Here is a 27072-nt window from a genome sequence, read left to right as displayed (position 1 = left end):
GTCATGCACCAGGGCTGGCGTCACGTGCCCCCCCACTCCGGGGGGCGGGCTTTGAGGGCGGCGCTTCCGGTCGGCGGAGCCTGGCGGGCAGAGCGGCGGCGGTGGCTGAAACGCGGGGATGGCGGGCGCCGGGAGCGAAGCCCGGTTCGCCGGGCTGTCGCTGGTGCAGCTCAACGAGCTGCTGGAGGACGAGGGGCAGCTGACGGAAATGGTGCAGAAGATGGAGGAGGTGGGCCGAGCGGGGGCGCGCGGTGGCGGCGGGGCCTCGAGAGGGGCGCGCGCGGGGCCGGGGGCCCTCGGCGGGCTGGAGGTGGCCCGAGGCGCCGGCGATCGCGGTGCCTCTAGCTGGGGTTGGGGAGACCGAGACTGGGGCTGAGCGGGCTCGAGGCGAGGCTGTGAGGCGCCGAGGCTGGGAATGGAGCCTGGAACGGGCATTTGGGGACCTCGGGGGCTGGGGCTGGGTCGGGTGGGACGAGGAGAGAATCGGGGGATGAGATTAGGTTGGGGAAGGTAGGGGGGATTGCAGTGGACGATTGGGGGGTGACAGACCGGACTGAGTCAGCCAGGGGTTGGGCGGGGGGTTGGGGAGGGCTTGAGGAGAGGGTGGAGCGGTACAGGCGGACTGAGGAAGTAACTGGAGTCTTCGAATAGGTTTTCAGGGGCTAGGTGGACGAGCTGGACGAGAGTCCTAGGGTTTGCTATTTCCAGGGTGAGTTTGTAGGGGCCTGGGTGTCTGTAGCTGAGTCTGGGCGGTCGTACTGAAATGGACTTGAGCCTTGGGCAGGGTCTCTGAGGTTGAGGGGCACGAGGCCCCCGACTTGGCCACGTTAGGGTTGGAGGGGTCTGTGTATGTGAGCGTTCCCACGAGGGTTAGAGGGGCCCTGTTGGGGCTGCCTTCTTTTGGAAGAGGCCTTAGTAGGGCCATCCTAGGGGCTTCTCCCTGGTTTTGGGGTGGGAGCAGGAATCCCTTTCCCCGTAAAGTTGCCCCCTTTTGTGGAAGAAGGGAATCTGGGAATCTGGTGGCTTTGCGTCACCATGGGGCAAAGTGAGAATTCCTGGAGCTGTTTTGGGGGAGAAGATAAGCCAGGGATGGGGGGGACTGGTGGCCAGTCCGCACACGTCTTCCATAGTTGAGGGCCTGCCCAGCCTCTGGGAGGCATATGCCCACTGTGTTCCTGGTTGTGTCACTCCGTCTCTCGTGACCTGCTTTGCTCTCTGCGGTAACTGACTTCACGCTTGCATTTGCGCTGTGAATTGTCTCTTCTCTTCCCAACCCTTCTGGGCTCTTTTCTCTAAGCCGTCCGTCCTCCGGGCCTGGGGTCTCCTCCAGGCAGGTGGACCCAGGCTGATCCCAGCCCATTTACCACTCCTGCCTCTTTGTCTCCAAAGTCTGAGCCTTCCCACGCCTACAGGGCTGAGCCTCTGCCCCAGAAGCCTGAGTGGGGGCTCTTGGCTCTCTTTCCGAAGAGGGATTGTTCAGCCCTGAGCCAGCTTCCTTAAAAGGGGGCTTGTGTGGAGGTTGCACATTCAAAATCACTGGAAAACCCTCAACAGATTATTGTCCTGAGCTACAGAGAGGCCACTGTAGTGAGATGGTATCAGTCTTTCCATTAATACACCCCTTGTATTCACGGGCTTTGTAACTTGGCACATAGCACGTTGCTCCGAGATGCAGTTTCCCTCATTTATGGTCTCCATGTGGCACTTTCCATCTCCGAGAATAATAAGTGACAAAATCCATCTTTCTTGACTGAAAGAGTCTCATGTCTCTAAAGAAATAAAATCTTTGCTTAGTTTCTCTGCTTTTCAGTTGCCGGGAGACCTTTTGTTGTGTGTCGGCAGGCATCCTTGTGCTTTAATGATAAAATGACAGGTATTTTTTCCTGACGTGTGATCCCACCTACAAGTTATTTTGCTGTACGACTGTTCTGTTTGTTAGAACAGGATACTGTATTTATATTGGCGTAGTTATACCGATTATATTCTACAGTAATAGAAATAAGCTGCTTTTTAGTGGAGGGAAGATTGTGGAAAGAGGTGATTCTCTCAAGTCTGAGGCTATTAGGGACAGCTTGTTTCCTCTACCTAAGAAACTGGAGATTATTACATGAAGGGAAAGGCAGATAAATCTAGCAGAACTTTTTTTTTTTTTTTTTTTTTTTTTTAGCGAAGGTGACTGTCATACCAGAGTCCCCTATACAAATGCGGACGACTGACGTACTTGATTAGGCCACATAATTCAAGTTAAATTACTCAGCGGTACTTCAGGGCGTAGTGCTGTTAAAACAAGGAAACCGAATGAGAAGACCAAAATACCCTAGCCAGGCAGCTCAACGAGCAATAGTCACACTTAGCAAATCCTGTTCCCCCAGTCACATGTGGCATGTTTCTGTAGGAATGGGTATAACATGAACAATTAAAATTGTGGCCATGGTCCTTTGACTCAGCTGTTAATGTTAGACATTGGTTTATTTCGGGGTAGTTGGGAGACACAGGAGAAAATATTCTGTATCAACTGTCCACTCTCAACCAGGTGGAACTTTCAGACTTTGGACTCCTACACTCCAGGCCGGACTTGGCCATTTCGCAGCTGTGTGATTTCAAGGAAGTTAATCCACCTCTCTGAGCATCTGTTAGAGAAGGCTAACATGATGTTTATTTCATAGAGTCGACACGGGGATTATGCGTGTTAACACATCGTGTAATTAGTGCTCAATAAAGAGTGATTGCAATTACTAATAATCACCTAGTTCTTTTTAGGGAGTTTACTGCCAGTCATCAATACCAGGCCATCCTGACAAGTTCATAGCGTCTTATTTCAAGAATGTTAAGTAAGTTTCTATTTACCATTAGCTTAAGAAACCTCTTATCTTTCTGTGGTCCAAATGATTATGTATCTCAGCAGGTCCGAGGATGAGATTGTAAACGGAACAGGCCTTTCCCAGCATAGAATCTCTTAATCTGAACCAAAGGCTTTTTTTTTAAATTGGCAGAAGGAAGTGTTTTAAATTGTAGAGTAAGACTTCTTCAAGCCTGAGGGGATATTTTGTGGCGGCTGGAAAGCGTGGCTAGGTTTTGAAGGCATTCACTGTTAGGTTTAAATACAGCCGTGTATTCTGCTTCACTTACATTGTTTTAATTGTGGTGTGTGAGCTTTAGTGCAGCTCAAGACATTGAAATCGTGCTGGAGCTGGAGCTGTTCTCTTTTTCGGTGCCCCCGTGTTTCTCTTTTCCTGTTGGTCCCGTCCACTGTGCAGTTCCCTAAATGCAGTACCCTCCCTGGTGATCTCTGCTCTTTGCTTTCGCTGTGGGCTAATGTTTCATATGCACACATTTTATTTTTATTTAAAGTTATTTTTACATGGCAATGGAATGCGCCTTCTTCTATCCGTCCACATTAACCCCGGTGGACTTACTGGGCACTCCCTTAAAAGGAACTGTCGCTTAGGGGATTAGGCAGCTAAACCGCACGTCTTGGGTCCCGTCTCCCCGTGTGCTTCCGGAGGGAATGTCGGTCGGTTGGTTGTTGCTAACGGATAATTCCACCCAACTAAGGATTCAAATTCAGGATCTCTGTTCCTTTGGCAAGTGAGAGTGCCCACATGCAGAAACACCGAGGGTCTGAAAAACAGATTGTTTTGTGGAAAGAGTCTGGTCTGGGAGACGCTGTTTCCCTAAGGCGTGTTCTGGTGTGATTGGTTTGGGGCTGCAGAGCTACTGCGTGAATCATAATGGCTCATTGAAACGTACTGACCTTGCTTTAAACCCAGGGACTGTTTCCTCAACACCAGCTGAGTGCTGGTGGGACTGGTTTTTCGAAGTTAAAGTTTAAACGCTTTGAGAGTCTGCTAACTGGAGTTTGTTTCTGCTCACATTGTGCAGTCATTGCGTATGCAGAGGCTTCAAACTTCTAGGTTTCAGTATTCTCTTCTGTGGACTTACTGTTTTAACTCTTGAGTAAAAACTTACTGTGCCTGGGAATATTTCCTGAAATTCAGTTTTATCTGATTTTTTTTTTTAAGTTTATTTATTTGTTTTGAGAGAGAGAGAGAAGGAGACAGAATCCCAAGCAGGCTCCATACTGTCAGTGGAGAGCCCAATATAAGGCTCGAACCACGAACTGAGAGATCATGACCTGAGCCAAAACCAAGAGTTGGATGCTTAACCGACTGAGCCACCCAGGTGCCCCTGATTTTATTTTTTAAGGAGGCATTAAGATTCATGAAAAGGGGTGCCTGGCTGGCCCAAGTCAGTAGAGCATGTGACTCTTGATGTCGGGGTCATGAATTCAAGTCCCACGTTGGGCATAGAGCTTACGTACATACATAATTTTTTTTTTTTTTTTTTTTTTTTTTTTTTGGTAATGTAAGGAGCATAGCCGAGACTTGTGTGACCTTATTTCAGTTACTTAAACTCTCTGTGCTTTGGTTCCTCCACTGTAAAGTGAGGGTGGTCCCCACACCTGCCTTTGAGGGTTCTTGTGAGGCTCAGTGGAATAGCAGGTGAAGGCAGGCAGTACTTTGGCACAGAGGGGGCTTCAACAGAGGCTAGCCCCCTCTCGTAAGAGATTTTCAGAATTGTTAGACTGGCTGGCCTAGGTGAAATCTGATCACTTGCTCTCTACTTGCATTGATTAAAAGTGTGGTGGGTGTGGTGTAGTACAGAACCGCCTTTTGATACAACCCACGGACCTTTGGCAAGTACTCTTGTCTTCCCAGTTTTGCAGTTTCCTCCTTGAAAACAAAGGAGGTGACAACAGTAACCTACTTCATAGGGTTTGGGTGGATTAAATGTGATAAGTACATAGGATGCTTACTCTGGTACCTAGCACAGTGAGCACTCAGGAAATTGTTATTATTGGCTAGTATTGCTAAAACTAAAAGGCATCCTATCCTGGCTGCCGTTTCAAGAAGTTTCCATTTCAGTTTCACAGCTATGGAGCACTAACTGTGCAAGACGTTTTAAGGATGGAAACACGAATAGGGCATAAACCCCGTATTATAATTTGGGGAAGAAACCACGCACACAGACCTTTACAGCCCAAGAGCGAGTAAAAGGTAGAGAGTTCGAGTTTGGGAAGACGAGCAACGTGTGGAGGATGGGTGGTGGTGCTGGCTGTGCAGCAGTGTGGATGTACTTCACCGTGGCTCTTGACAATGGCATCTTCTTATATATATTTTATCTTTTTTTTTTTTTTTTTTTTAAATTTTTTTTTCAACATTTTTTATTTATTTTTGGGACAGAGAGAGACAGAGCATGAACGGGGGAGGGGCAGAGAGAGAGGAAGACACAGAATCGGAAACAGGCTCCAGGCTCCGAGCCATCAGCCCAGAGCCTGACGCGGGGCTCGAACTCACGGACCACGAGATCGTGACCTGGCTGAAGTCGGACGCTTAACCGACTGCGCCACCCAGGCGCCCCTATTTTATCATTTTTTAAAAATAGAGAATAAGGAGGCTGCATGTGAATTGTAAATGACGTCGAAGGTCAGATGAAGAGAGGCTCTCTGGCGAGATTAGTTAGGTCCTAGTGCAAGAGATGGACTTTGATAGGTGGGTAAGAGTTAAGAAGGTAAAGGATCAGATACAATAATGCCTCTGAAAGGGTTTAGAGTAACGTAAGGAACATGTGTCTACCTGCCACGCGGCTTCGGAAGTAAACACTGTCAACCCAGTGAAAAGCCCTCTTTGTGCTCCATCCTGGGCCCGACACCCACTCCACCCCCAGCCACTGCCTTGAATTAGATATTTATTCTGAGTAGGATTTTGAGAGCTAAGCATGGGCAGTCAGGAAGAAGTGACCGCGAGGGTGCAGTCCCAGAGCAGGAAAGCATGGGACAGGCTTTCTGACTGGCGGGTTACCAGCTACTTGAGCCGGATCGGATCCGCGCATGAGCAGGGAAGTGACGGGCAGTGATGGGGAGGGAGGCTGGTGTGCCGTGTGTGCGCCGAAGGCCGTGAGTTTGGTAGCAGTGAGTTTCCGTGACTTTCTGGAGCGGAAGAACAGTATGATCAGAAGTACTCTTCAGTACGGTTAAGTTGGCCGCAGAGTAGGGGCCGCGTGGGTGCGGGAAGGTTCAGGAACGGCCAGGGTGGAAGTGGAAACCCAGGTGAGGAGAAGCTGGGGTTTCAGCTGGGTTTCTGGGAGCGGGGACTCCAGCCTCCTCAGCTTTGCCTTCCACATGCTCGCCCTGCCTCCTGCATCACGGGCACACGGTATCTTTGGGGACCTCTTCTGTGGTACTTGTCACACATTTTGTAAGTCATTCACTTCCTTGTGGCCCCATTTTGTCACTTTTGTCTTTGTGTCCTTGGCACGTAGGTACTGCTGAGTGCAGTTCACTGGCTTCAAGTGGAGATGAGTAAGGGTGGGGGGGAGGGGAGAGGGCTCACCCAGACCCTGCCTGCCAGCCTAAGAGTGAGGGACCGGGTGGGGGGAGGCAGGCAGGTGGAAACCCGGTTCCAGAGCTCAGGGGACCAGTCAGCTGAGATACAAGTCTGGGGGCCAACTTCCTTCAAGAAGAAAAGTTTGAAAGGCCGCTAGGAGTAATTAGTGGGTTGGGAGGAAGAAAGAGGTACCATCGAAGCACAGGGAGAAACGAGTCTGGTATTTTCCAGACAAGTTGACGTCCTGTTACAGTGCTTGTACTGTATCAGACTAGTCGAAAGAGGAACCTGGATTTAGACTGAACTGTTGGAGCATCATGTTGTCCTGTCCACAACTGATGTGCTCTTGAGCTAAGCCAACTTTGTTGTTTATAGAAGGTCCTGCCTTCTGATGGTTCGGATTATGACCGTTTGACTTCGTGATGGTGCAAAGCGCAAAAATGATACACATTCAGTAGAAACTGCGCTTGGAATTTTGGATTTGTCTTGTCCCAGGTTAGCAATCAGCGGTGTCCTCTCGTGATGATGCTGGGTAGTGGCCGCGGTCAGCCATGCGGTCAGGAGGGTTGACAGAGCTGAACGCGGACAGCCACCTGCACCAGTGTCCGCTCCATTTGTCACTTTCAGTACCGTAGTCAATGACCTAAGATAGTCAACACCTCGTTATAAAATGGGCTTGGTGTGGGGGCATCTGGTTGGCTTAGGCAGTAGAGCATGGGTCTCTTAATCTCAGGGTTGTGAGTTCAAGCCCCATGTTGGGCATGGAGCCTAGTTACAATGAAAAAAAAAAAAAAAATCTGTGGTAGAGGATTTTGCCCAATTGGAGGCTTATGTCCGTGTTCTGAGCGTCTAAGGTGGGCCAGGCTAAGCTATGATGTTCACTAGGTTAGGTGTATTAAATACATTTTTGACTTAGTGATATTAAAAAAAATTTTTTTTTAATGTTTTCATTTTTGAGAGAGACAGAGCGTGAGCGGGGGAGGGGCAGAGAGAGAGGGAGACACAGAATCGGAAGCAGCCTCCAAATCCGAGCCATCTGCCCGGAGCCCGATGCGGGGCTCGAACCCCCCCAACTATGAGATCACAAAGTTGGTGCTTAACCAGGCACCTCTTTATGATGGTTTTTTGGGACGTAACCCCATTATGTAAATGAAGATCTGTATTTGGCTTTTATCACCGTATTTGTAGTGGAATGTTTGCCGTGGGGATGAGCCCGGTAGGTGTGCAGTTCAGGGTTTTCTGTATCGACTTGTGTTTCAGCCACTGTTGATGTGTGTAATGGCTGGCTCTCAGAATGTGCCGAGACAGGAGTTCTGGTTGGCTTACTTCCTCCCTTTGCTCTATGGGGTTTTTGGATTCCACAAAAACTACCTTATTCAAGAAAACTTACCTTACCCAGTGGTAGAAAGGCAAAGGAAAGTCCTTTGCAGAACTTCTTCCTAGGGAAGAATGCAAGTGGAGAGGAAGATGTAGCTTTGTTGTCATGGGTTATGTTGCAGTATGTCAAGAGAAAGAAAGCTTTTGAAATCGTTTCTCATGGAAGTAGGAGGAATATTGTCCACTACTGTGCCAAAGAGTTCTTGTCAAAAGCAGATACTTGAGTAGCTCGTTCTGTTACAGGCGGTGTCATAGTTAATGTTTCTTCCAAATTAGATCTTTCATTATCACCAGAGGTGGAGCCACCAGGAGTGGCACCTGGAGGTCATGTCCATATCCGTTGCCTGGTGCCCCGGTTGGCAGAGGGACAGCGGAAGTGCTAATTAGTGTTTGCCATCAGACAGCAGCTTTCATTAGCGCGAACACAGCTGAGGTCGAGCAAGGTTATTCATTACTCAACTTTTATGGAGCACTTTGGGGATATGAAACCACGTAGTTTTCATCTTCTAGGATTGCGCAGGTACACAAAAGTCAGTTACAGATGTCGGAGGTGTGAAACAGCGGTGGTGGGGACGCAGCAAGCCTCTGCGGGGGCCGGGGGAGATCCACGGAGAATGTTCCCTTGAGGAGATGACTAATGTGCTGTGATTCAAAGGAGGAGTTAACCAGGTAACGAGGGAGAAGGGCTTCCAGTCATGGGGGTGGACACAGGAAAAGCCTAGAGAGAGAGGTGCAAAGGGATATTCTAGCCTTGCCGGAGGGATGAGGGCGGGGCTTGGTGGGGGAAGAGGCCAGAGAGGCAGGCAGAGACCAGATGGCTTGATCCTCTCGGCAGAGGGAGCCACCTGGGAGTGCTGTGTTCACAGTTGTGACTTAAATGGGTGGTTCAGCCAGCCCCAGGGTTTGGGGGATGGATTTGAGGAGATGAGACCAGAAAGCAGGGAGATCCGTCGGAAGCCTGGAAAAGATGCTTGATTAAAAAAAGATCTTTGGGCAGCCGAAATCGCTGACTTGGAAGCTCACACCAGGCTCCTCGCAGGGCTTGTTGAGTCTTGTCTCGTACACCGTTCAGATGGAGACACGCCAGGTCATATGGTTTGTGTGTCCATGGCAGATTTTCAAAGGGTGTAGGGAAAGACGAACAGAGCCAGTAACACCGTCAGGAAATAAATGATAGAGAAAGAGGAAGCAAAAGTGATAAAAAGCTTCACAAAAAATGTAAGGTCAGCTCTTAGGCATAGTGGTTAAAGGTGGGATTTGGAGGACACCTGGTGACTCAGTCAGTTGAGCATCCGATTCTCGATTTCTGCTCACCCAAGTCACAATCCAGGGTCTTGGGATCCGAGCCCACTCGCTCTCTTTCTTTTAAAAAAAAAAAAAAAAAAGATGGGGTTTGGGTTCCTGGGAAACCCTGGGCACCATTACCCTTTCTAAATATCAGTTTCCTTGTCTTTAAAATGGGCATATTATAACAATGGCCTGACGGGTCGTTCTGAAGGCTAAACAAGGTGATGATCGTAAACTGATGAACAGGGCGCCACAGGGCGCCGTGGCAGTAATGGAAATAATGGAAATAACGGCAGTTTTAATAAAGTGGTCGGGGCTGTTTGGTTTAGGGTTGCATTTCCCTTAGTTGTCCTGGGGCCCTGCTTCTGTCAGTGGTGATTACATTCAAAGGATCTCCATGGTAAATAAGTTTGGGAAACCAGTGGTTAAGAGGGATTTTTGTTGTTTTGCCTTGTTTGGTTCTTACTGTTAGGGCCGGGCGTGTGGTAAAGCTCCAGAGGGCGGACACTGAGCGTGTCCCGTTCTTACTTGGTCCCAGAACTGGCGGGACTAGCTTCCCTGGGGCAGGCTTTGGCAAATGCTTATTCAGGGGATAGGTGTGCCATCTGCTTTCACAGACAGCATGGTAGTTACTTGGGATTCATGATGCCGGTTCTTGGTCATCAGAGGCTGGCCTGCATTCACATACTCCATTTAAGAACACGGGGAATATATAGTATTTCATTTGTTTTGAGTATATGGCATTTCAGTTTCGGATTCCAACTAATCTTTAAAAATATTTTTACATGTTTATTAGAGAAAAATTCAGAAATGAAGAAAAACAATCACGTGTGATACCAGCACCCAGACATAAACCCTTATTAACATTTTATGGGGTTTTTTTTCATGTTTTTCCCCCACTGGGATCATTCTGTATGGTGTGTGTGTGTGTGTGTGTGTGTGTGTGTGTGTGTGTGTGTGTGTGTGTTAACCTAAAGTTATGCTCTGGGCATTTTCTTATTTTTATGTCATTTTTTCTTTTTAAGTAATCTCTTCACCCAGTGTGGGGCTTGAATTTATGACTTTGAGATCGAGAGTCGCATGTTCTACCAACTGAGCCACCTAGGTGCCCTGATTTTCTTATTTTCTATCAGAATATTCTTATATGGGGGCGTCTGGGTGGCTCACTTGGTTAATCCTCTGACTCTTGGTTTCGGCTCAGGTCATGATCTCACCGTTCATGAGTTCGAGCCCTACATCGGGCTCTGTGCTGGCAGCATGGAGTCTGCTTGGGATCCTCTCTCTCCTGCTCAGGTGTGTGTTCTCTCTAAATAAATAAGTAAATAAGTACATCCATCCATACATACATAAAACAAAAAGAATATTCTTATATAGCAGTGTTTTTAGTGGCTGCATGATATTTTATAAGTTATGATAAATATCATCATTTTTGTGACCATTCCCTCATTGGATATTTCATTGCTATCATAAATTGTATTGAAATTAACATCTTTAAATTTAAATCTATTAAAACATCAAAAAAATTTTTATTTTTTAATTTTATTTTTTTTAACGTTTATTCATTTTTTTTTTTTTTTTAATTTTTTTTTTTCAATGTTTTTTATTTATTTTTGGGACAGAGAGAGACAGAGCATGAACGGGGGAGGGGCAGAGAGAGAGGGAGACACAGAATCGGAAACAGGCTCCAGGCTCCGAGCCATCAGCCCAGACCCTGATGCGGGGCTCGAACTCACGGACCGCGAGATCGTGACCTGGCTGAAGTCGGACGCTTAACCGACTGCGCCACCCAGGCGCCCCAACGTTTATTCATTTTTCAGAGAGAGACAAAGCATGAACGGGGAGGGTCAGGGAGAGGGAGACACAGAATCTGAAACAGGCTCCAGGCTCTGAGCTGTCAGCACAGAGCCCGACGCGGGGCTCGAACTCACAGACCGCGAGATCATGACCTGAGCCGAAGTCGGACACTTAACCGACCGAGCCACCCAGGCGCCCCCCAAAAAATTTTAAAATGATTAAGTCTTAAGTATCTAGGCAGGTTTTTTGTTTTGTTTTGATTTTAGTTAGAACATCAAATTCCCTACACCAGATAAAGTTGCAGGTATTTTTTGTTATGAATATAAGTAGAATAATTTAGGGGTAACTGATTCTTTGACTAATCCCTTTCTCTACCCACAGACTAAAAGTATCCCACTATTAGAATAGCATTTTCTCATAAGAAGATGAATAATTTAAATCATGTGACAGTAAATTGTATCCATTAAACTGAATTCATGAGTCAGGGGTTGGAAAGTTTATGTCATGATGTATTTCAAATGTAAAAGCAAAATTGTCAAAAATGTAGTCTTCACATAATTCAGGATCCACCTGGTTAGGCATTTTCTTATTTTGCATCTGTGTAAAGACTGTCCTAGAAAATTCTCATACATGCACTTCTTGTAAATTGGGGGTAAAAGGAAATAGAAAAGAGGAAGAAGAAAAAACAAAACAAAACCCTGTGCTCTTACTAAACAAACGATTGCTTTGGTGGTTTGTCCTGGCCAGGATCTGCTAATAAGAAAAGCAGAGTTTATAAATTTTCTCTCTTCCATAAGGCTCTTTCTTTTTGAGGAAGGGATACAGCCTTGACGACACCACCCCTGTGTTCCTGATCAGGTTTCTGGACATTTCTGCTCCCAGTGCGGTTGAGTCCAGGACCTGGCCATTCTGGTTTCTTTGTTACAGTAATTATTTCATTAAAATACTGTGGCAAAAGCTGTAAGCGAAAGGACCTCGAGGGAAAACTACCTGGAGGGAAAACTGAGCTGTGCTTGCCTTGGAAAGAGTTAATAGAGTTAAAAGGTGTGCTAGAAACAGACTTGTTAGCCAGTGAGGTGTGTTCCAGGCTGGGGGAAAACAGAAGAATTCCAGGATTCTGCTCTCAGCTCGCTTGTCCAGTGTCTTGAAACCCTCCCCATCACAGGATGTGGTCTGGATGAAAAAGAACTTTTGGAACTTGAGCTAGTGGACCCTTTGTCTAAGAAAAGACCTTTGCCTTACATGAAGAAATGGACAGATGTATATCTTTAAACTTCTGTGTGTTTAGTGATTTATTGCTTTAACTGAACTGCTCAGCTGACCAGCTAATTGGTTCTGATAATGTGGAGTGAGGGCTTCTCAATAGCTTCCCTGACTCACCTGCTGAGACTCTGATTCCGTAGGATCAAGTGTAACAAGCCCTTTGAGGAGACTAGGGACAAAAGCAGTTAATGTGATCAGTTTGGGGGTCCTGTCCTGCCTTCTGTTCCTCCCTCCTCTCCCTGGAGTCCTCAGGAATTGTAAGGTCAGTGATATACTAGGAAAGTAACATTTTCTAACACGTGAGAGTTGTCACAACCCATCACACCTATTATATTTCTTTATTATTGACATCAGTATCCACAAAGTGGGAGGTCCCCCCCGCCCCTGCAAATATTAGGAAGTACTCTTCCAAGGGGTAGGGGGAAACAAAGCACCCTGGTACCTCGAGAACTAGAAGATTATTCAAATTGTGTTTCTTTGAGACCATTTAATTCTTCTCTGGGACTAGTCCATTTATTTTCAAACGTAGTAGCTCTTTGCATGTCTGTGGTTAGTTGCACGTAAAGTGAATGTCCTACCGATTTTTAAGGTGCAAACCAGCTCCATGTGGGAAGGAATCGTTCGTCTATATCGCATTGCCTGCTACTTTGAGTGCAGCAAGTTTCATCTCAACAAGGAATTTGAGATCTTCAATCAAAAATAGCAATCTTTATTAATCTAATATGCTGTCTCTGTTGAGTGGGTTGTTTTGGGGGAACATTTGATAAGCATCTGGTAAATTTCTTTTCCCGTGTGGGCTGTCGCCTTGGCGACACACAACCCACGAGGTGGTTATATTTTAGAACAGTTTCATAATCTCGACAGTTCTTTCACTGTATTTTTGAGTTTTCAGATCTTTAATTTTGTGAACATGTTAAGCAGTCCAACTCTGCACCTGTTAAGTTTTTTTATTTTTTCATGTTGGGGTTGAATTAAGCCACCTCTGCAGCACACCTCTGGGATATTGTGGGCTTGGATTGCAGGCTTCCCTGAAAGCCTGCATTTAGTGGGAAGACTGCAGAAAGAGGAATTTGTCACTGGCAAGGTCTTCACTGCATGGAAGATGAATTTGGTCTTTCTAATAGCTGTTGATATTAAACCCTAGGCTTAAATTGCATGTGACCTTGGTGATACTTGTCCTAAAATTAATCGGTGAGCTAGATCAAGATATTGTACTCAATAAAAAGAGATTAACCTGGCTGAATACGTGCCAACCTTTTGGTCGTCTGATCCATAAGCTTGTGTATTTAGAGTCTGAAGGCAGTCTAATGTTTTCTACTGGTAGGAAGGTACAGGAGCTGAGATTTATTTTGTTCTTCGTCTTTATATTACGGCAGCTTTCAATTTAATTTTATCTGGAGAGGAAAATATAAAAATCGAAACGAATTTCCCACCAAAAGCAGCCAGCATTTCTTCAAGAAGGGCTGGTCCAGATCAGGGGCAGCAAATGTGCAGATGAGTCTGGGACCCCTTGTTCTACAGGAGGGCTGGGCGGCGGGGGGAGCGGGGGCGGCTGGCAGTCCTCTGGGGTATGTCAGCTTGAGACCCAGCCCGAAGTGTCTCCCACCAGCCATGGACATTTTGATCATCAGGAAGATTACAAACTGCAATTGATTGAAACACACAAAAAATACAAATCCTGGGGGCACCTGGGTGGCTCAGTGGGTTGGGCATCTGATTGTTTCTTTTTTAAATTCAAGCTAGTTAACATACAGTGTAGTCTTGGTTTCAGGGGTAAAACCCAGTGATTGATCTCTTACCTATGACACCCAGTGCTCATCCTGAAAAGTACCTTAATCCCTTAATGCCTGTCACCCATTTACCACCCCCCCCACCCCCCACAACCCTTAGTTTGTTCTCTGTGCTTGAGAGTCTCTTATTGGGGTGCCTGGGTGGCTCAGTCGGTTGCGTGTCTGACTTTGGCTCAGGTCACGGTCTCACAGTTTGTGGATTCAAGCCTTGCGTTGGGCTCTGTGCTGACAGCTTGGAGCCTGGAGCCTGCTTGGGATTCTGTGTCTCCCTCTCTCTCTGCCTGTCTCCCACTTGGGCTCTGTCTGTCCTTTTATCTCTCAAAAATAAATAAAAACAAACAAAAAGAGTCCCTTAGGGTTTGTCTCTCTCTCTGTTTTTATCTTGTTTTTCCTTCCCTTCCCCTATGTTCATCTGTTGCGTTTCTCAAATTTGACATACAAGTGAAATCATACGCTACGTCTTTGACTTACTTCGTTTAGCATAATACCCTCCAGTTCCATCCACGGTGTCGTAAATGACAAGATTTCATTTTTTCATCACCGAGTAGTAATCCATTGTGTATATACATCACATTTTCTTAATCCATTCATCAGTCAGTGGACATTTGAGCTCTTTCCATACTTTGGCTATTGTTGATAGTGCTGCCATAAACACTGGGGTGCATGTGTACCCCTTCAAATCAGTTTTTGGAAAAGAATTTGGATAAATTTCTAGTGTAAATTGCTGGGTTGTAGGATAGTTCTATTTTTAATTTTCATACTGTTTTCCAGAGTGGCTGCACCAGTTTGCATTCCCACCAACGGTGCCAAAAGGTTCTCCTTTCTCCATGTCCTCGCCAACATTTGTTGTTTCCTGCGTTGTTGATTTTAGCCATTCTGGCAGGTGTGAGGTGGTATCTCCTTGTGGTTTTGATTTGTATTTCCCTGATGATGAGTGATGTCGAGCATCTTGGGTGGGCGTCCGGCTCTTGATTTCAACTTAGGTCATGATCTCACAGTTCGTGAATCTGAGCCCCGTGTGTCAGGCTCTGCACTGACATTGTGGCGCCTCCTTGGGATTCTCTCTTCCTTCTCTGCCCCTCTCCTGCTCTCTCTGTGTCTCTGCCCCCCCAATAAACAAACCTAAAAAAGAAAATCTGTTACATAATGATGATGTTCCCCCAGAGTCATTTTCAGAGGTTGCTTGGGCATTAATTCAGTCTTGTCAAAGTTGGGCTTAAAGCAGGGGTGGGGGATGGTGGAAACAGTTATAAAGGATTTCAGATACTCAGCCAGACAAGGCAGAAGCTCATTATAAGAGGAATTCAAGCCAACACATGCAGAAGTTGAAATTAGAATATTGTTAATTTTAGTAAGGGTGCTTAAATTAGAATATTGTTAATTTTAGTAAGGGTGATGATGGCATTGTAGTTAAGTTGTAAAGTTCTTCCCGGTAAAAGATACATATTAAAGCTTTTAAGGGTGAAATGGTAGGATGCCTGAAATTTACTTTAAAATACTTCAGGGGAAGAAGAAACTTCAGGAAAAAAAAGGGAGGAATATCTCGAAGCAGGATTGACAAATGTCACTAACTGTTGAACCCTGGAGAATGTGCACGGATTCTTTATTCTCTCTCTCCTTTTCCTTTGTGTTTGAAAATATCCTCGGTAAAAAGGTAAACAATAATAGAAATCTAGATGACTCCTGGTACTTGAAAATGGAGAAATGATAGACCAGTTCTATGCAGTGGACAGATGCTACGGCATAATTCAGGGCATAATCCTGTAGAAAACACACTTGGGAGACAGAATATCCTGACCCTTAACCTCATGGCTCTGCAGTTACTGACCCTCTCAAGACTCTGATGGTCTCTTAAACCTCCCCGAGATGGTATTTCTTTCCCGAGTAAAATGGGGGCAAATCCCCCCCCACCCCAGTTAGAGGATTAAATGGAGATAATGCATGGAGAGAAGGTGGCACAATGCCAAGTGTACAGTAAGTGCTCCATAAATGTTAGTAAGTACTGTTGAAACATGCAGGGTGCTGACAGAGTGGTTTTCACATCACCAGTATCTTCAAGTTCACCTATATTGGGATTTTTTTTTAATTTTTTTTAATTTTTATTTTTTTTTTTTTTTTTTTTGCCTTTTTCACTCTTAAGCCTTCTTATTTGTGTTTTTTTTTTTTTTTCAACGTTTTTTATTTATTTTGGGACAGAGAGAGACAGAGCATGAACGGGGGAGGGGCAGAGACAGAGGGAGACACAGAATCGGAAACAGGCTCCAGGCTCCAAGCCATCAGCCCAGAGCCTGACGCGGGGCTTGAACTCACGGACCGCGAGATCGTGACCTGGCTGAAGTCGGACGCTTAACCGACTGCGCCACCCAGGCGCCCCTTAAGCCTTCTTATTTGAAGAGCAACTATGGTCTCTGTTCAGGGCTGCAGTACAAGGGGCCTGGCGCCCCCTGAAGTTGGGCATTGTGATACTCACAAGGCCTGCCTACACTTGGGGTCATGGGGACAGACTGTTCTGGTTACTGTCTCCCCAGAACCCCTCAATAGAGGTGCTTCATAAGTATGTCTTGAATGAATGAATGAATGAATGAACGAATGAATGAATGAACGAACGAACGAACCACTCAACCAACCAACCAGCCATCGTGTTGGAGGATTTCGTTGTGGCTGTTACAAGCTATACTCGAGGTACTGAAGTATGAGTGTTTTTTAAAAATAGACATGTAAATTCTAGTGGCTTCAGGGCTGTCCTATCGTGACACTGGGTCCCCCCTCACATTCTGACATGCTGTCCAAGAGGAAGAGGGCTGAATCTCAGCTGAAGAGGAAGGAGTTGTGTGAAGCCTGTCTGTCTCTAACATGTCTCCATGTGTGTTGCGTTTCTCTCTGCAGTGAGGGGTGGTTTTGCTTCAGAGCCATCTGAGGTTTTCCACTGTACCCTATAGAAGTGTCTGCTTTGGAAAACATCCACTGGAAACTCAAAACTTTGACCTCACACTGGCTGGCAGGGCACTGGCAGTCCCCTGTCCTCGTTCCGGTGCCTCTCGTTCGTGACCATTGCGTATGTCACCCAGAGGGGAGTTTATATCTGTTTTCTTCTAAACCGACTTTATTTTCTACCACACTTACCAACCCAAATTAAGAAATAATGGTCAGGGGCACCTGGGTGGCTCAGTCGGTTAAGTATCTGACTCCTGATTTCAGCTCAGGTCATGATCTCATGGTTTGTGGGATCGAACCTCTGCGCTCAGCACAGAGCCTGCTTGGGATTCATATTTCTCTCTCTCTCTCTCTCTCTCTCTCTCTCTCTCTCTCTCTCTCTCCCTCTCCCCCTCCCTCCCTCCCTCCCCCTCCCTCCTTCCCTCTCTCTCTCCCCCTCTCTCCCTCCCTCCCCCCTCTTGTTCGCTCTCCCCCTTTCGCTTTCTCAAAATAATAATAGCATGCATTTGAGGTAGCACATGCCTGCTACAAGAGAGCTTCATGTATTAATGTGAGCATCGCAAGAGATAAAGGGGTCTTTACATTTCTTCTTGAACAAAGCATGTATAAAATACTTTGTTTTCTTTGTGTGTGTGTGTGTGTGTATGTGCGCACATGCGCGCGTGGTGTGTGGTCCTTTCTTAAAATTTACTATTGAAGTATAGCTGACACATCGTGTCGTGTCAGTTTCCGGTGTGCCATGTAGTGATTTGACACTTGTGATGGCCAGTGAATAATCTATACGATTAGCATAGTCCCCGTCTGTCCCCACACCACGTTGTTACGATATTGTTGACTCTGTTCCTTATGCTGTATTTCTCATCTCCGTGACTGACTTATTTTATAACTGGAAGTTTGTATCTCCTAATCCCCTTCCCCTAGTCTTGAAACAGCTTAATTTTCTGGAGCCTCTGCTCTTCCAGTTCTAATATCTAACAGGCTGTATTAACCCTTTTTTGTAAACTTATATATGCTTGTAGTAAATCAAGCACTATGTCCAAGTAGAAAGAGGAAAATTAAAAACACAGGTTGCTATTGTCAGTCTAGGGTGAACCTCCTTTCAGGCAGCTCTTGGGTAGACAGATAGGCAGAAAGAGCTGTATAATTGGGGTCCTGCTTTAAATGCTCCAATCCTGCATCTCGCTTTTCTTGGATTATGAGCAGAAAAAGAAACTGAAGTAACCCTGAGTACGTACTGAAAAATGTTCCCTTACCGCAGACCGATTATTTCCTGAAAAGATCTCTCTATGGTTAAGAAAAAGGATCGTGAGAACCATCAAGAGGTCGGCAGTAGTGTTTTCAGTTTCAGGTGTCTAGGCCCCTGCGAGCGTCTCCGAGTTCCGGTTCAGATTCAGCCACAGGCGCTGAGGCTGGAGTCAGTCTTACGGGACCTGGAGAGCTGGGCCATGTGTCGTCCAGAGTGACTGCCACTTGGGCCTGCTAAGCGTGGGGTGCACGTCCCCATGGGGAGGGCCCCTGGGCCTGTTCTGGCCAGCTCTTCCTGTTCTCCTCTGCTTTGCAAAAGATGGAACAGGACTGGGCGTTTCCCCTCCCGTTTTCAGTTGGCGCGGTGGAAAGGAATATTAAGGAGGAAAGCGTCTTTTTCGGCATCTAATGCAGCATCAGAGGTGTGTACCGGGAGGCACAGAAGTGTTGGAATCCAGGCCGTTGTCCCCACCACCACTGTCCACTGGAGAGTGCTGTAGGTGTGCCCTGGGTGGCCACTTAGAACTTACCAGTACTTCCTGATGTAAAAACAGCTGAATCCCCAAAGGATACACAAAATCACAAGCCGTTTTTGATGGCTGTCAGTCGCCGTCGCAGCTTCAGTTGGCTCTTTCGGTGGCTGGTAGCTTAAACTTCGCCCGTATGCATCCCGTGCAAGCCACCTTTGGATTATAGCCTGTGCTGCTCTCTTCTGGGACTTTCTAACATGCAGGAGAAGTGATTTCTACCTGATTTAGACCCTAGGAGAGTAAGATTTCTTTAGATCTGCTTTACGCTGAGACGGAAGCGGTGGCACTTAGCTGTATGCTGGAACACCCCGGAGAGCTTGGGAAAACACGCCCGGGCCCCTCCTGGAGGGTTCGGCTGGTCCAGAGTTGGTCTGGGCACTGTCCACATCAATACCCTCCTCCCTCGGGACTGTCAGGTCCGGCCGAAGTCATGATCCTTCAACGGCACGCTAGAATTACGTGCCTCATTGGACGCCAGTGCCTTTCCCGGGGTCCCTTTGCAGACCTGTGCCCACAGCGGTGCCTTGGGTGAGGACGGAAATCCTGCTTCGGCATAAGCCTCCGATCCGGCTTGAGACCCCCACAGCCCCCACAGACGCTGTCTCAAAGGACTTCATCAAGGGAGCCTGTCTCCATAAAGGATTTGGGGCATTTGTTGCTTGATGTACACAGCTTTTTTTTTTTTTTTTTTTTTTTCTTTTAATCCCCTCCATATTTTGTTACCCATCTTATTTGCTGGGCCTGGCCTCAAGAGACTGGCTTTTGGGGGGTGGGAAGGACCTCTGGTGCCGTCAGCAGCCTTGGACTGGTGGCCCACGTGTGCTAGGTGCTTGGCACGCTAGAGACGACAGGGTCCCTTCTGTGTTAGTATTCCAGTGGGGGAGGCTGTGAACAGGGAAACGATACTTGCTGACTACAGCTTGTGGCAAGGAAGAGGTGGGTGCTGTGACTGAGGACGTAGCGCCGACCCGGCCTCCCCGTGAGGAGCCGGTGGGAAAAGCAGACCTGAGCTCCAGAGGCGGTGGAAGGAAGGGCTGGGGGTGCTCTTGGAACTGCCCGGGAAGACAGCTGGGGGGACCAGGCCCCCCCACCGTAGTCAGGGCATGCTCCATTCCGTTCCATTTACATCACCTGGGTTTATGTGATGAAAGAAGTGTTCTCCTCTCCGTTCTCCAGACCTAACTCTGGGCCCGGCAGATAATAGTTGCTCAGTAAATGTTTATTGAACAAAGAATTAAGACTGAGTCAGAATGATGGCCAGCGGGCGGGGAGCCAGAGGTCCCTGACCATGGCCTTGAACACCTGCCGGTTCTCAGCTGGCAGATGAGATGGGTTGGGGGGTGGGGTGTAAAGAAACTCCCCAGCAGTTTGTTGATTTACAACTAAACATTGAATCTTGAGGTAACTGTAGATTCACAAGCGGTTGTCAGAAGGAACAGGGATCCTCTGTGTCCCTCACCCACTCCCCCCAGTGGGAGCACCCATCCCCATGAGCCCCCTTCCCACGGCCGTCCCCCAGCCACTCACCTGTCTCCGTCTCTGTGACTCTGGCGTTTCGAAAGTGACGTATACCCCGAATCCTAGAGTGTCCGACCCTTTGGGCTCAGCATGATTCCCTGGAGCGTCATCCAAGTTGCCACGCGTGTCAGGCTTTGTCCTTGTTAAGGCTGAATGTTCTGTGGCCTGGACGCTGTGCGCTTTGTGCAGCCACCCACCGCGGAGCGACAGCTGCGTTGCCTTGGGTCCTCGGCTGTTCCAAATAAAGCCATTTTGAACGTTCACGTGCAGGTTTTGTGTGAACATGTTTTCATTTCCCCCGGGGCGAATGCCCAGGAGTACAATTTCTGGGTCGTGTCGTCGTGGCATGTTTAGTTTTAAAAGAAATTGCTGAGCTCTTTTCCAGAGTGGCCATACAGTGGTTTGTGTGTGTTTGTTCTTTGCAGTGGCTTAACAATCGAAGGAAAGACTCTTCTACAGGATCGGGATACAACTGCACAGGGCAGGGAGGGAGCTGCTGCGTGGCGGGAGGTGGCGGCCCTTCCAGAACCCCGTTTACACCAGGGCCCCAAACTCTCCAGCGGCAAGAGATGAGAGTATTGGTGCTGCACTGATTTTGTAGTGTTGAGCTAGAGGCTCAATTTTCTATCTTAATTTAAATTCCATTTTAAGCGGAGAGGAATCTTTAGGGCCCCTGGGCGCAGCTCCTGGGTGCGGGAGATCCGGATTCTGTGTCTGCTGTAGGGAGCCCCCCGGCCCGGGTCCAGGGCTGCCGCTGTGTTCTCTCCCTTCACCTTCACCTTCACGGAGGGGGTGCACGTGCCTCGTGGAGCTGGACTGACGCCTTGGCTGGGCGTGGCCAGGACGAAGGCAGCCCAGTGGGAAATCTGCACCCAGACTCTCAACAGGAAGGAAGTGCAGACGTGCGGCGAAAATAGCCTGGGTGGGGTAGCAGCAAATATCAAGGGGAAAACGAGATAAGTGGAGTCGTGTCTCAGTAGAGCTGCGAGAAAACAAAAACGCGGCTCGATGGGGAAGGACTCTGCCCTGCGGGAACTCCAGCTCCAGACAGGTTGCTGTGGGCGGGTGGCGGCGGCCGAGGCGTGTCACTTGCCAGTCCCGGGGGTGCCCCATGGGTGTGGGTGTGGGGGTTTCCTTTAAATAACGTGGCTTGCTAAGTCTTCCTGGGAGCTCTTTATCCTCAGGCCTTCCATCTCCTCATCAGCCCTGGGGTCTGGGCACGTGGGCTTCTCTACCTCCCAAATGGCGCCTTGGCCCAGCTTTGGGTCTGGAGCTGGGGGCTGGGAGGACTCTGGCCTTCCCCTCAGTCGAGGAGGAGCAGGAGGTGGGCGTGGGAGAGAGAACAGGGTCATGGCAAACAGAATTCTTTCCCAGGGGGTGTCGGGCTTTCGTGTTTGATCCCTAAGCCTGACGACTGAGCCTGAATTGACCCCATGCCAGCTGGTCCTCCTCTGTTAAAAGTGATTCTTTGACTTCCGCTGGAGCAGCAGAAACAGGTTTTGAACAAATCTAGCCCTAAATCTTTACAGCTGTTTATTCTTGGAAGCACAATGGCGGCAGTAAGGGATTCCAGTCACAGCACGGCTATTGAAGCAAAAGGCCTTGACAAGTCACAAGACAAAGCCTGTCTGCAAATCGTTGGAAAGGAAGTGGCTTTGCTCTTTAAGAACAGGGAGCTGTGTCCAAACTAGAAACCCAGAGGGGCTGGAGTCCGGGCTGGGAGCGGCCCCACATGTGGTCCCAGCCTGGCGAGCAGCCAGACGGAAGCAGATGTGGTGGCCGCTGAGGGTGGGGCACAGGAACCTCGGGGGACTGGTCCGGGAACTAATACTTGCTTCTCACCATCCCGTGTTCCTTGCAGACGCAGAATGTTCAGCTTAACAAAGAAATGACGCTCGCCAGCAACCGGAGCCTGGCAGAAGGAAACCTTCTGTACCAGCCTCAGCTGGACGCCCTGAAAGCACGTTTGACCCAGAAATACCAGGAACTCCAGGTTCTCTTTGAAGCCTATCAGATAAAGAAGACCAAATTAGGTAACTTTTTCAGGGTGATCCTCCAAGAATAAAGAGTTGAGGGAAGGACACGTTTTCAAGCCGTTAGATTACCAGGAAAGAAGTATTATTATGGAAAAGTTTCAGATTAAGACCATGGTTAATGCCACAAAGAAAAAGTTTATGTATGGAATCATTTCACCTGTTTAGAAAAGAGACTTAACCACTTACAAATTCATTTTTTTAATGTTTATTTTTGAGAGAGTATGATTAGAGGAGGGGCAGAGAGAGGAAGACAAAGAATCTGAAGCAGGCTCGAAGCTCTGACCTGTCAGCACAGAGAGCCTGACACAGGGCTTGAACTCACACACTGTGAGATCATGACCTGAGCTGAATTTGGAGGCTTAACTGAGCCACCAGGTGCCCCGAGACGTAACCACTTTTTAAACAAAATTTCACCTTCTCCAAACAGTGCAGAAAAGGGTAACTTTCTTATTCAACAAACGTTTTATCCTGTGGAGTTAGGTCCTCAAAGATAGTGTTGACAAATATCCATCATGGGAACTTTTGATTCTCTCTTAAAAATAAACATTAAAAAAAAAAAAAAGGTGACCGGGGGAGGGGCAGAGAGTGGGGCTTGAACCCACGAAACCGTGAGATCATGACCTGAGCCAAAGTCAGACGCTTAACTGACTGAGCCACCCAGGCACCCCAGGAACATTTCATTAAAAATTTTTTTTGTTGTTAATGTTCACTTTTGAGAGCGAGACAGAGTATGAGCAGGGGAGGGGCAGAGAGAGAGCAAGACACAGAATCTGAAGCAGGCTCCAGGCTCTGAGCTGTCAGCCCAGAGCCCCACACGGGGCTCAAACTCACGAACCGTGTGATCACGACCTGAGCCGAAGTCGGACGCTCAACCGACTGAGCCGCCCAGACGCCCCGGAACATTTCATTTTAATGTCGTGCTTACACCCGACAGTCGTTACGAAGAGCGGTAGGAACTCAGTGTCAAGTCCTAGGGCTTGAGGTGGCTTTCGAGGGAGCGGAGATAAAGAAAAGGTTAAAAACGCAGCCCTTCCGTGAGGTGGACACGTCCGATGCTGAGACTCGCACTGTCTGCACACCCTCCAGAGCCAGTCCTGGTGACATCCGGCGCTGCCCGGGAGCCCTTCCCTTGCCGGGAGGAATGTAGATGGGTTAAAACCACCTTGGGGGGAGAGTTGTTGGGCAAAACCTGCCTGAACGCAACGCGTGCTCACTCTGGGACACAGCCTGTCTGCCCCTGGGGCCGCCCCGGAAGTGGCGGACCTTCGTGTCTGTCCACGGGGACGAGAGTGTTCGTGTGTGGCTTTATTTATAGTAGCTGAGTTTGGGAGCCGTCTGGATTCCCGTGTCCAGAATGAAGGGAGAGTAAGTTAGGTCCACACGGTGGACGCCGAGAGGGGTGGGCGGTGGATGTCAGAGACACGGTGCCGAGTGGGAGGGACCGGCACGCGTGTGACCTGCGTACGTGAGGCTCCCAGCCAGGCCGAGCTTCCGCAGCGGGGCCGCCTCGGGGCAGGCTCTGGGACTGGGCCCCCGGAGCCTTTGTGGATGTTCTACGTCCTGATCTGGGTGGTAGGTGGGGTTTATGCGTTTGTAAAAGCGCAGGTCACACGCTTCAGTTACGTACACCGTGTAAGTTCTCACTCAAACACGCAAAGGAAATCTGCGTGGGGTGACGAGTGGTGCGTCATGTTGCTGGGTCAGGGCCCCCTGTGGTCGGGATGGGGACACGGGGGGGTGCGGAGAAGGATGAGTGGCGTGGCCCCCAGTTTCCCCCTGCTTTTGTCCTGTGTGCTCCTCCTCTTGGATTTTAAGGCTTTGACTTTGAGCTTCCTGGAAAGCCAGTTCTCGGCGTGTGACTCTCCCAGTGCCTTTCCAGTTAAAGTGCTCGCTCTTTGGCAGGCGGGTGGCAAAGAGTCTGGGGGGCGTGTGAGTGGCTGGCTGTCCCTGCTCTCACACCTCTTGCTTCTTCCAGATAAACAGTCGAGCAGCGCTTCCTTGGAGACCCTGTTGGCGCTTCTTCAGGCAGAAGGAGCCAAGATTGAGGAAGACACTGAGGTAAGAGCCAGCTGGTGCCGGGTGGATGGGGGGGCAGTGCCCCGGGGCGTGGTGACCGGGGGGCCAGTTCCTCCGGGGGGGGCGAGTGCCACGCCTCCGTAGCTAGGACAGTCTGGTTCTCAGGCCAGGGGTGCACACCCTAAGGGGAGTCTGCGCCACGGCCGCCGGTGGCTCTGAATCGGGGGGCAGGGCAGAGCCTGGGAGATGCGGCCACTCGAGCACCAGAGGCCTGGGCCTCCCTAAGTGATAAGGTGATGAGTCAGGGTCAAAAGTGCCGTGTAGCAAGCTGGGGCGGGTGGCAGGTTGCCAAGTTAGGCCACCGGGGGTGGCGGGGAGTAACCCCTGGGTTTCTTGGGTGGGGGCCCGGGTGGGCGTGAGCACGTCTCTGTCCTGCTGCCCCTGTAGGGGGTGTGTCTGTCAGGGCGCAACCAGTGGAAGGAAGGGACTCCGGCCGGCTTAGTGGGAAGGGGGCAAGTGGGTATGGTGGCTTCCTCTGCGCCGGGTGGACCCACAGCTCAGGGCTGCTGAGAGGCCCCCTTGATCTGAGGCTGGCTGTCCCTGAGGCCATCCAGCTTGTGGGGTGGGGCGGGTGGTCAGGGCCAGCCCACCTCTGTCCCCTTCTCTCTGTGGGAGCTTGGGGGGCTCCTCGGAGGTCAGCCAGGGTCTGCCCCGTGGAGCACGTGGCAGATGGGATCGAGGGGGAGGGGGTACAGGTGATGGAAGCTGGGTGGGGTGGTGGTGAAGGGAGTTCCTTCCCCAAGGACTGAACCGTCCTTCAACGAGTTTCTCCTGCTTCTTTCAGAACATGGCAGAGAAGTTTCTCGATGGAGAGCTTCCTCTGGACTCCTTCATCGATGTCTATCAGAGCAAGCGGAAACTGGCCCACACACGAAGAGTGAAAATCGAGAAGCTCCAGGAGCTGGTGCTGAAGGGACAGAGACTGCCACAGGCCTCGGTGCCCGCCCCGCTGCCACCCAGGGTGCCCGAGCCAGTGCCCGCTGCCCCCCTGCCCTACCCTACCTCAGAAGCCAGCGGGCCCCCCTCTGTGCTACCTCGGCGCATCCCCCCGCCGCCTCCCCCGGTGCCTGCAGGACGCTTGGCCACACCGTTCGCCGCCGCCATGGGCTCAGGACAGGCCTTTCCGTACCCTGGATCGCAGTGTCCTCCCCTGCCCCCCCGCGTGGGCCTCCCCAGCCAGCAAGGATTCTCCGCACAGTTCGTGTCTCCGTACCCGCCCGCTCTCCCCCAGAGACCCCCGCCCCGGCTGCCTCCACACCAGCCGGGCTTCATCCTCCAGTGAGTGGCCCCGTCCCTCCGGGGAGCCTGCACCTGCTGGCCAGGGCTCGGCACACACAGGCTGCGAGGACCGGGGGGCTGTGGCCCTGCGCCAGCGCCCCCGTTTGTAGAACTGTAGGTCAGTGGTAAGTAGACGTAGACCCCGGTTTTGCACCCAGGTGGTCGTGCGTGCAGGGCCTCAGCCTGGCATCCCCGCGGCCGCACCGGCTTGTGTTCTCGGTAGGATTTCTAAGTCTCATAGTGTTGATGGACTCCTAAGTCTGGGGGGGAAAGCCTCCCTCCCTTCCCACTTAAAATCGTGTTCCTCCCGTTGCAGCTTTATTTAATAAGCTGCGTCATCGTTCCTGCTTTGTGCACGAAAGACAGTGCTGTGTGGCCCTGCCCGCCGCTGTCCCTGGTGAGGGTCTGTGAGGTGGGCTTGCCTGGAAGGTGCTTACTGAATCGGTGGGCTGGGGTGGCCAATCGTCCCTCCCCCCGAACCTGGACGCTTCAAAGCCACATGCAGGGTTTGCACTCGACCCCCTGCCAGGTCCGGAGGCTGGGCACGTTGCAGCCGGGCCGGGGAAGATTGGTCCGAGCCGGACTTTGCACAGCAGACCACGTCCTCGGCTCCTCCTCTCTCCCCCGCCTCGGGCCAGCCCCTGACGGTTTCTACGAAGAAATACTCCCCCCAGTATTTTTACTATGTCTGTAATTTTCCTGTTTTATATTGGGAAAGAAAACTTTTTTGACACAAGACCATTCAGGGAAACTTTATAAAAATGCGCATTTGTTTTGAACAGATTGAGGTGCAGAAGCGAATGCAATTTTCTTTCTTACAAGCAGTGTATGGTCACACCTGTGGGTGCCTGTGCTGTGCCTTAGTTTCCCCTGGTGCCAATGAGGGGCCGTCCATGGCTCCCCCGCAGGCCCACAGGCTGGGCAGGCCGAGGGGTAGCTCTCACTACTGGCTCTGTGTTCCCAGAGGGGCTTGTCCAAGGTCGTCGTGTTGCAGGTGGAAGAATTCTGTCCCGTCTTGAACCAGGATACTCGTAGCCAATATTCTCTGCCTCTGATTGGGCCTCAGGGTGGGAGGGGGACAGAGGGAGTCCGGCAGCATGGCGTCATGCTTTGGAGAAAGCCAGCACCAGGATCGGCAGACGCTCTGGGAACTCCCCTGGCTCCTCCCGGCCCTCCGGGCTCTCGCCTGCCCTGGTGACAGACTGGAGGCAGTGCTCAAACGAGGTCTGTCGCAGCAGGCCAGAGGCGAGGCCACCACCCTGTGTCTTCAGTTAGCATATGGTTCTCCTGGACTGTCACAGCCGAATGGGCTGGGCGTGCCTGCCATGTTTTGCGAATCTGGAGATCAGGGCCCGCCCCTCCCCTCCCCAGTACCTCTGCTGCCTACCCCGAGGTCGGTGGGGGGACGCCCACAAGCCCACATGGGGTGGAGCCAAGGGCGTGAGCTCGGTGTCGGTGTCGATGTCGATGTGGTGAAGGGCTGGCCTCACTCCAGGGCCAGGCCTGAGCTGGGGTTGTAAAGCTGTAGGACCCTTTTTAATAAACAGGATTAACAACA

General features: G+C 49.7%; 1 protein-coding gene across 2 annotated transcripts; it reads left to right on the top strand.

The window, feature by feature from the left end:
- Positions 1 to 38: 38 nt before the first annotated feature.
- VPS37B (VPS37B subunit of ESCRT-I) lies at positions 39 to 27072 on the top strand. Of its 2 annotated transcripts, none has more exons than XM_058691384.1 (4): positions 39 to 229; positions 21986 to 22157; positions 24136 to 24218; positions 25021 to 27072. In XM_058691384.1, the coding sequence occupies exons 1-4, from the start codon at positions 119 to 121 to the stop codon at positions 25516 to 25518; spliced, it is 864 nt and encodes a 287-aa protein (XP_058547367.1). In that variant the 5' UTR covers positions 39 to 118; the 3' UTR covers positions 25519 to 27072. The 2 variants fall into 2 exon arrangements, with proteins under 2 accessions (XP_058547367.1, XP_058547368.1); XM_058691385.1 differs by lacking the exon at positions 39 to 229 and adding an exon at positions 20942 to 21175.

This window comes from Neofelis nebulosa, chromosome 11 (assembly GCF_028018385.1).
Source record: "Neofelis nebulosa isolate mNeoNeb1 chromosome 11, mNeoNeb1.pri, whole genome shotgun sequence".
In the NCBI taxonomy this organism is placed as follows: Eukaryota; Metazoa; Chordata; class Mammalia; order Carnivora; family Felidae; genus Neofelis; species Neofelis nebulosa.
This window is presented reverse-complemented; position numbering and strand designations above follow the sequence as displayed.

What these genes read in the sequence shown, in the direction of transcription:
- VPS37B (XM_058691384.1), top strand. Translation starts at nt 119, where the DNA reads ATGGCGGGCGCCGGGAGCGAAGCCCGGTTCGCCGGGCTGTCGCTGGTG. An exon ending in TGGTGCAGAAGATGGAGGAG is followed by an intron (nt 230 to 21,985) that starts GTGGGCCGAGCG and finishes TGTTCCTTGCAG; the next exon opens with ACGCAGAATGTTCAGCTTAA. An exon ending in GATAAAGAAGACCAAATTAG is followed by an intron (nt 22,158 to 24,135) that starts GTAACTTTTTCA and finishes TGCTTCTTCCAG; the next exon opens with ATAAACAGTCGAGCAGCGCT.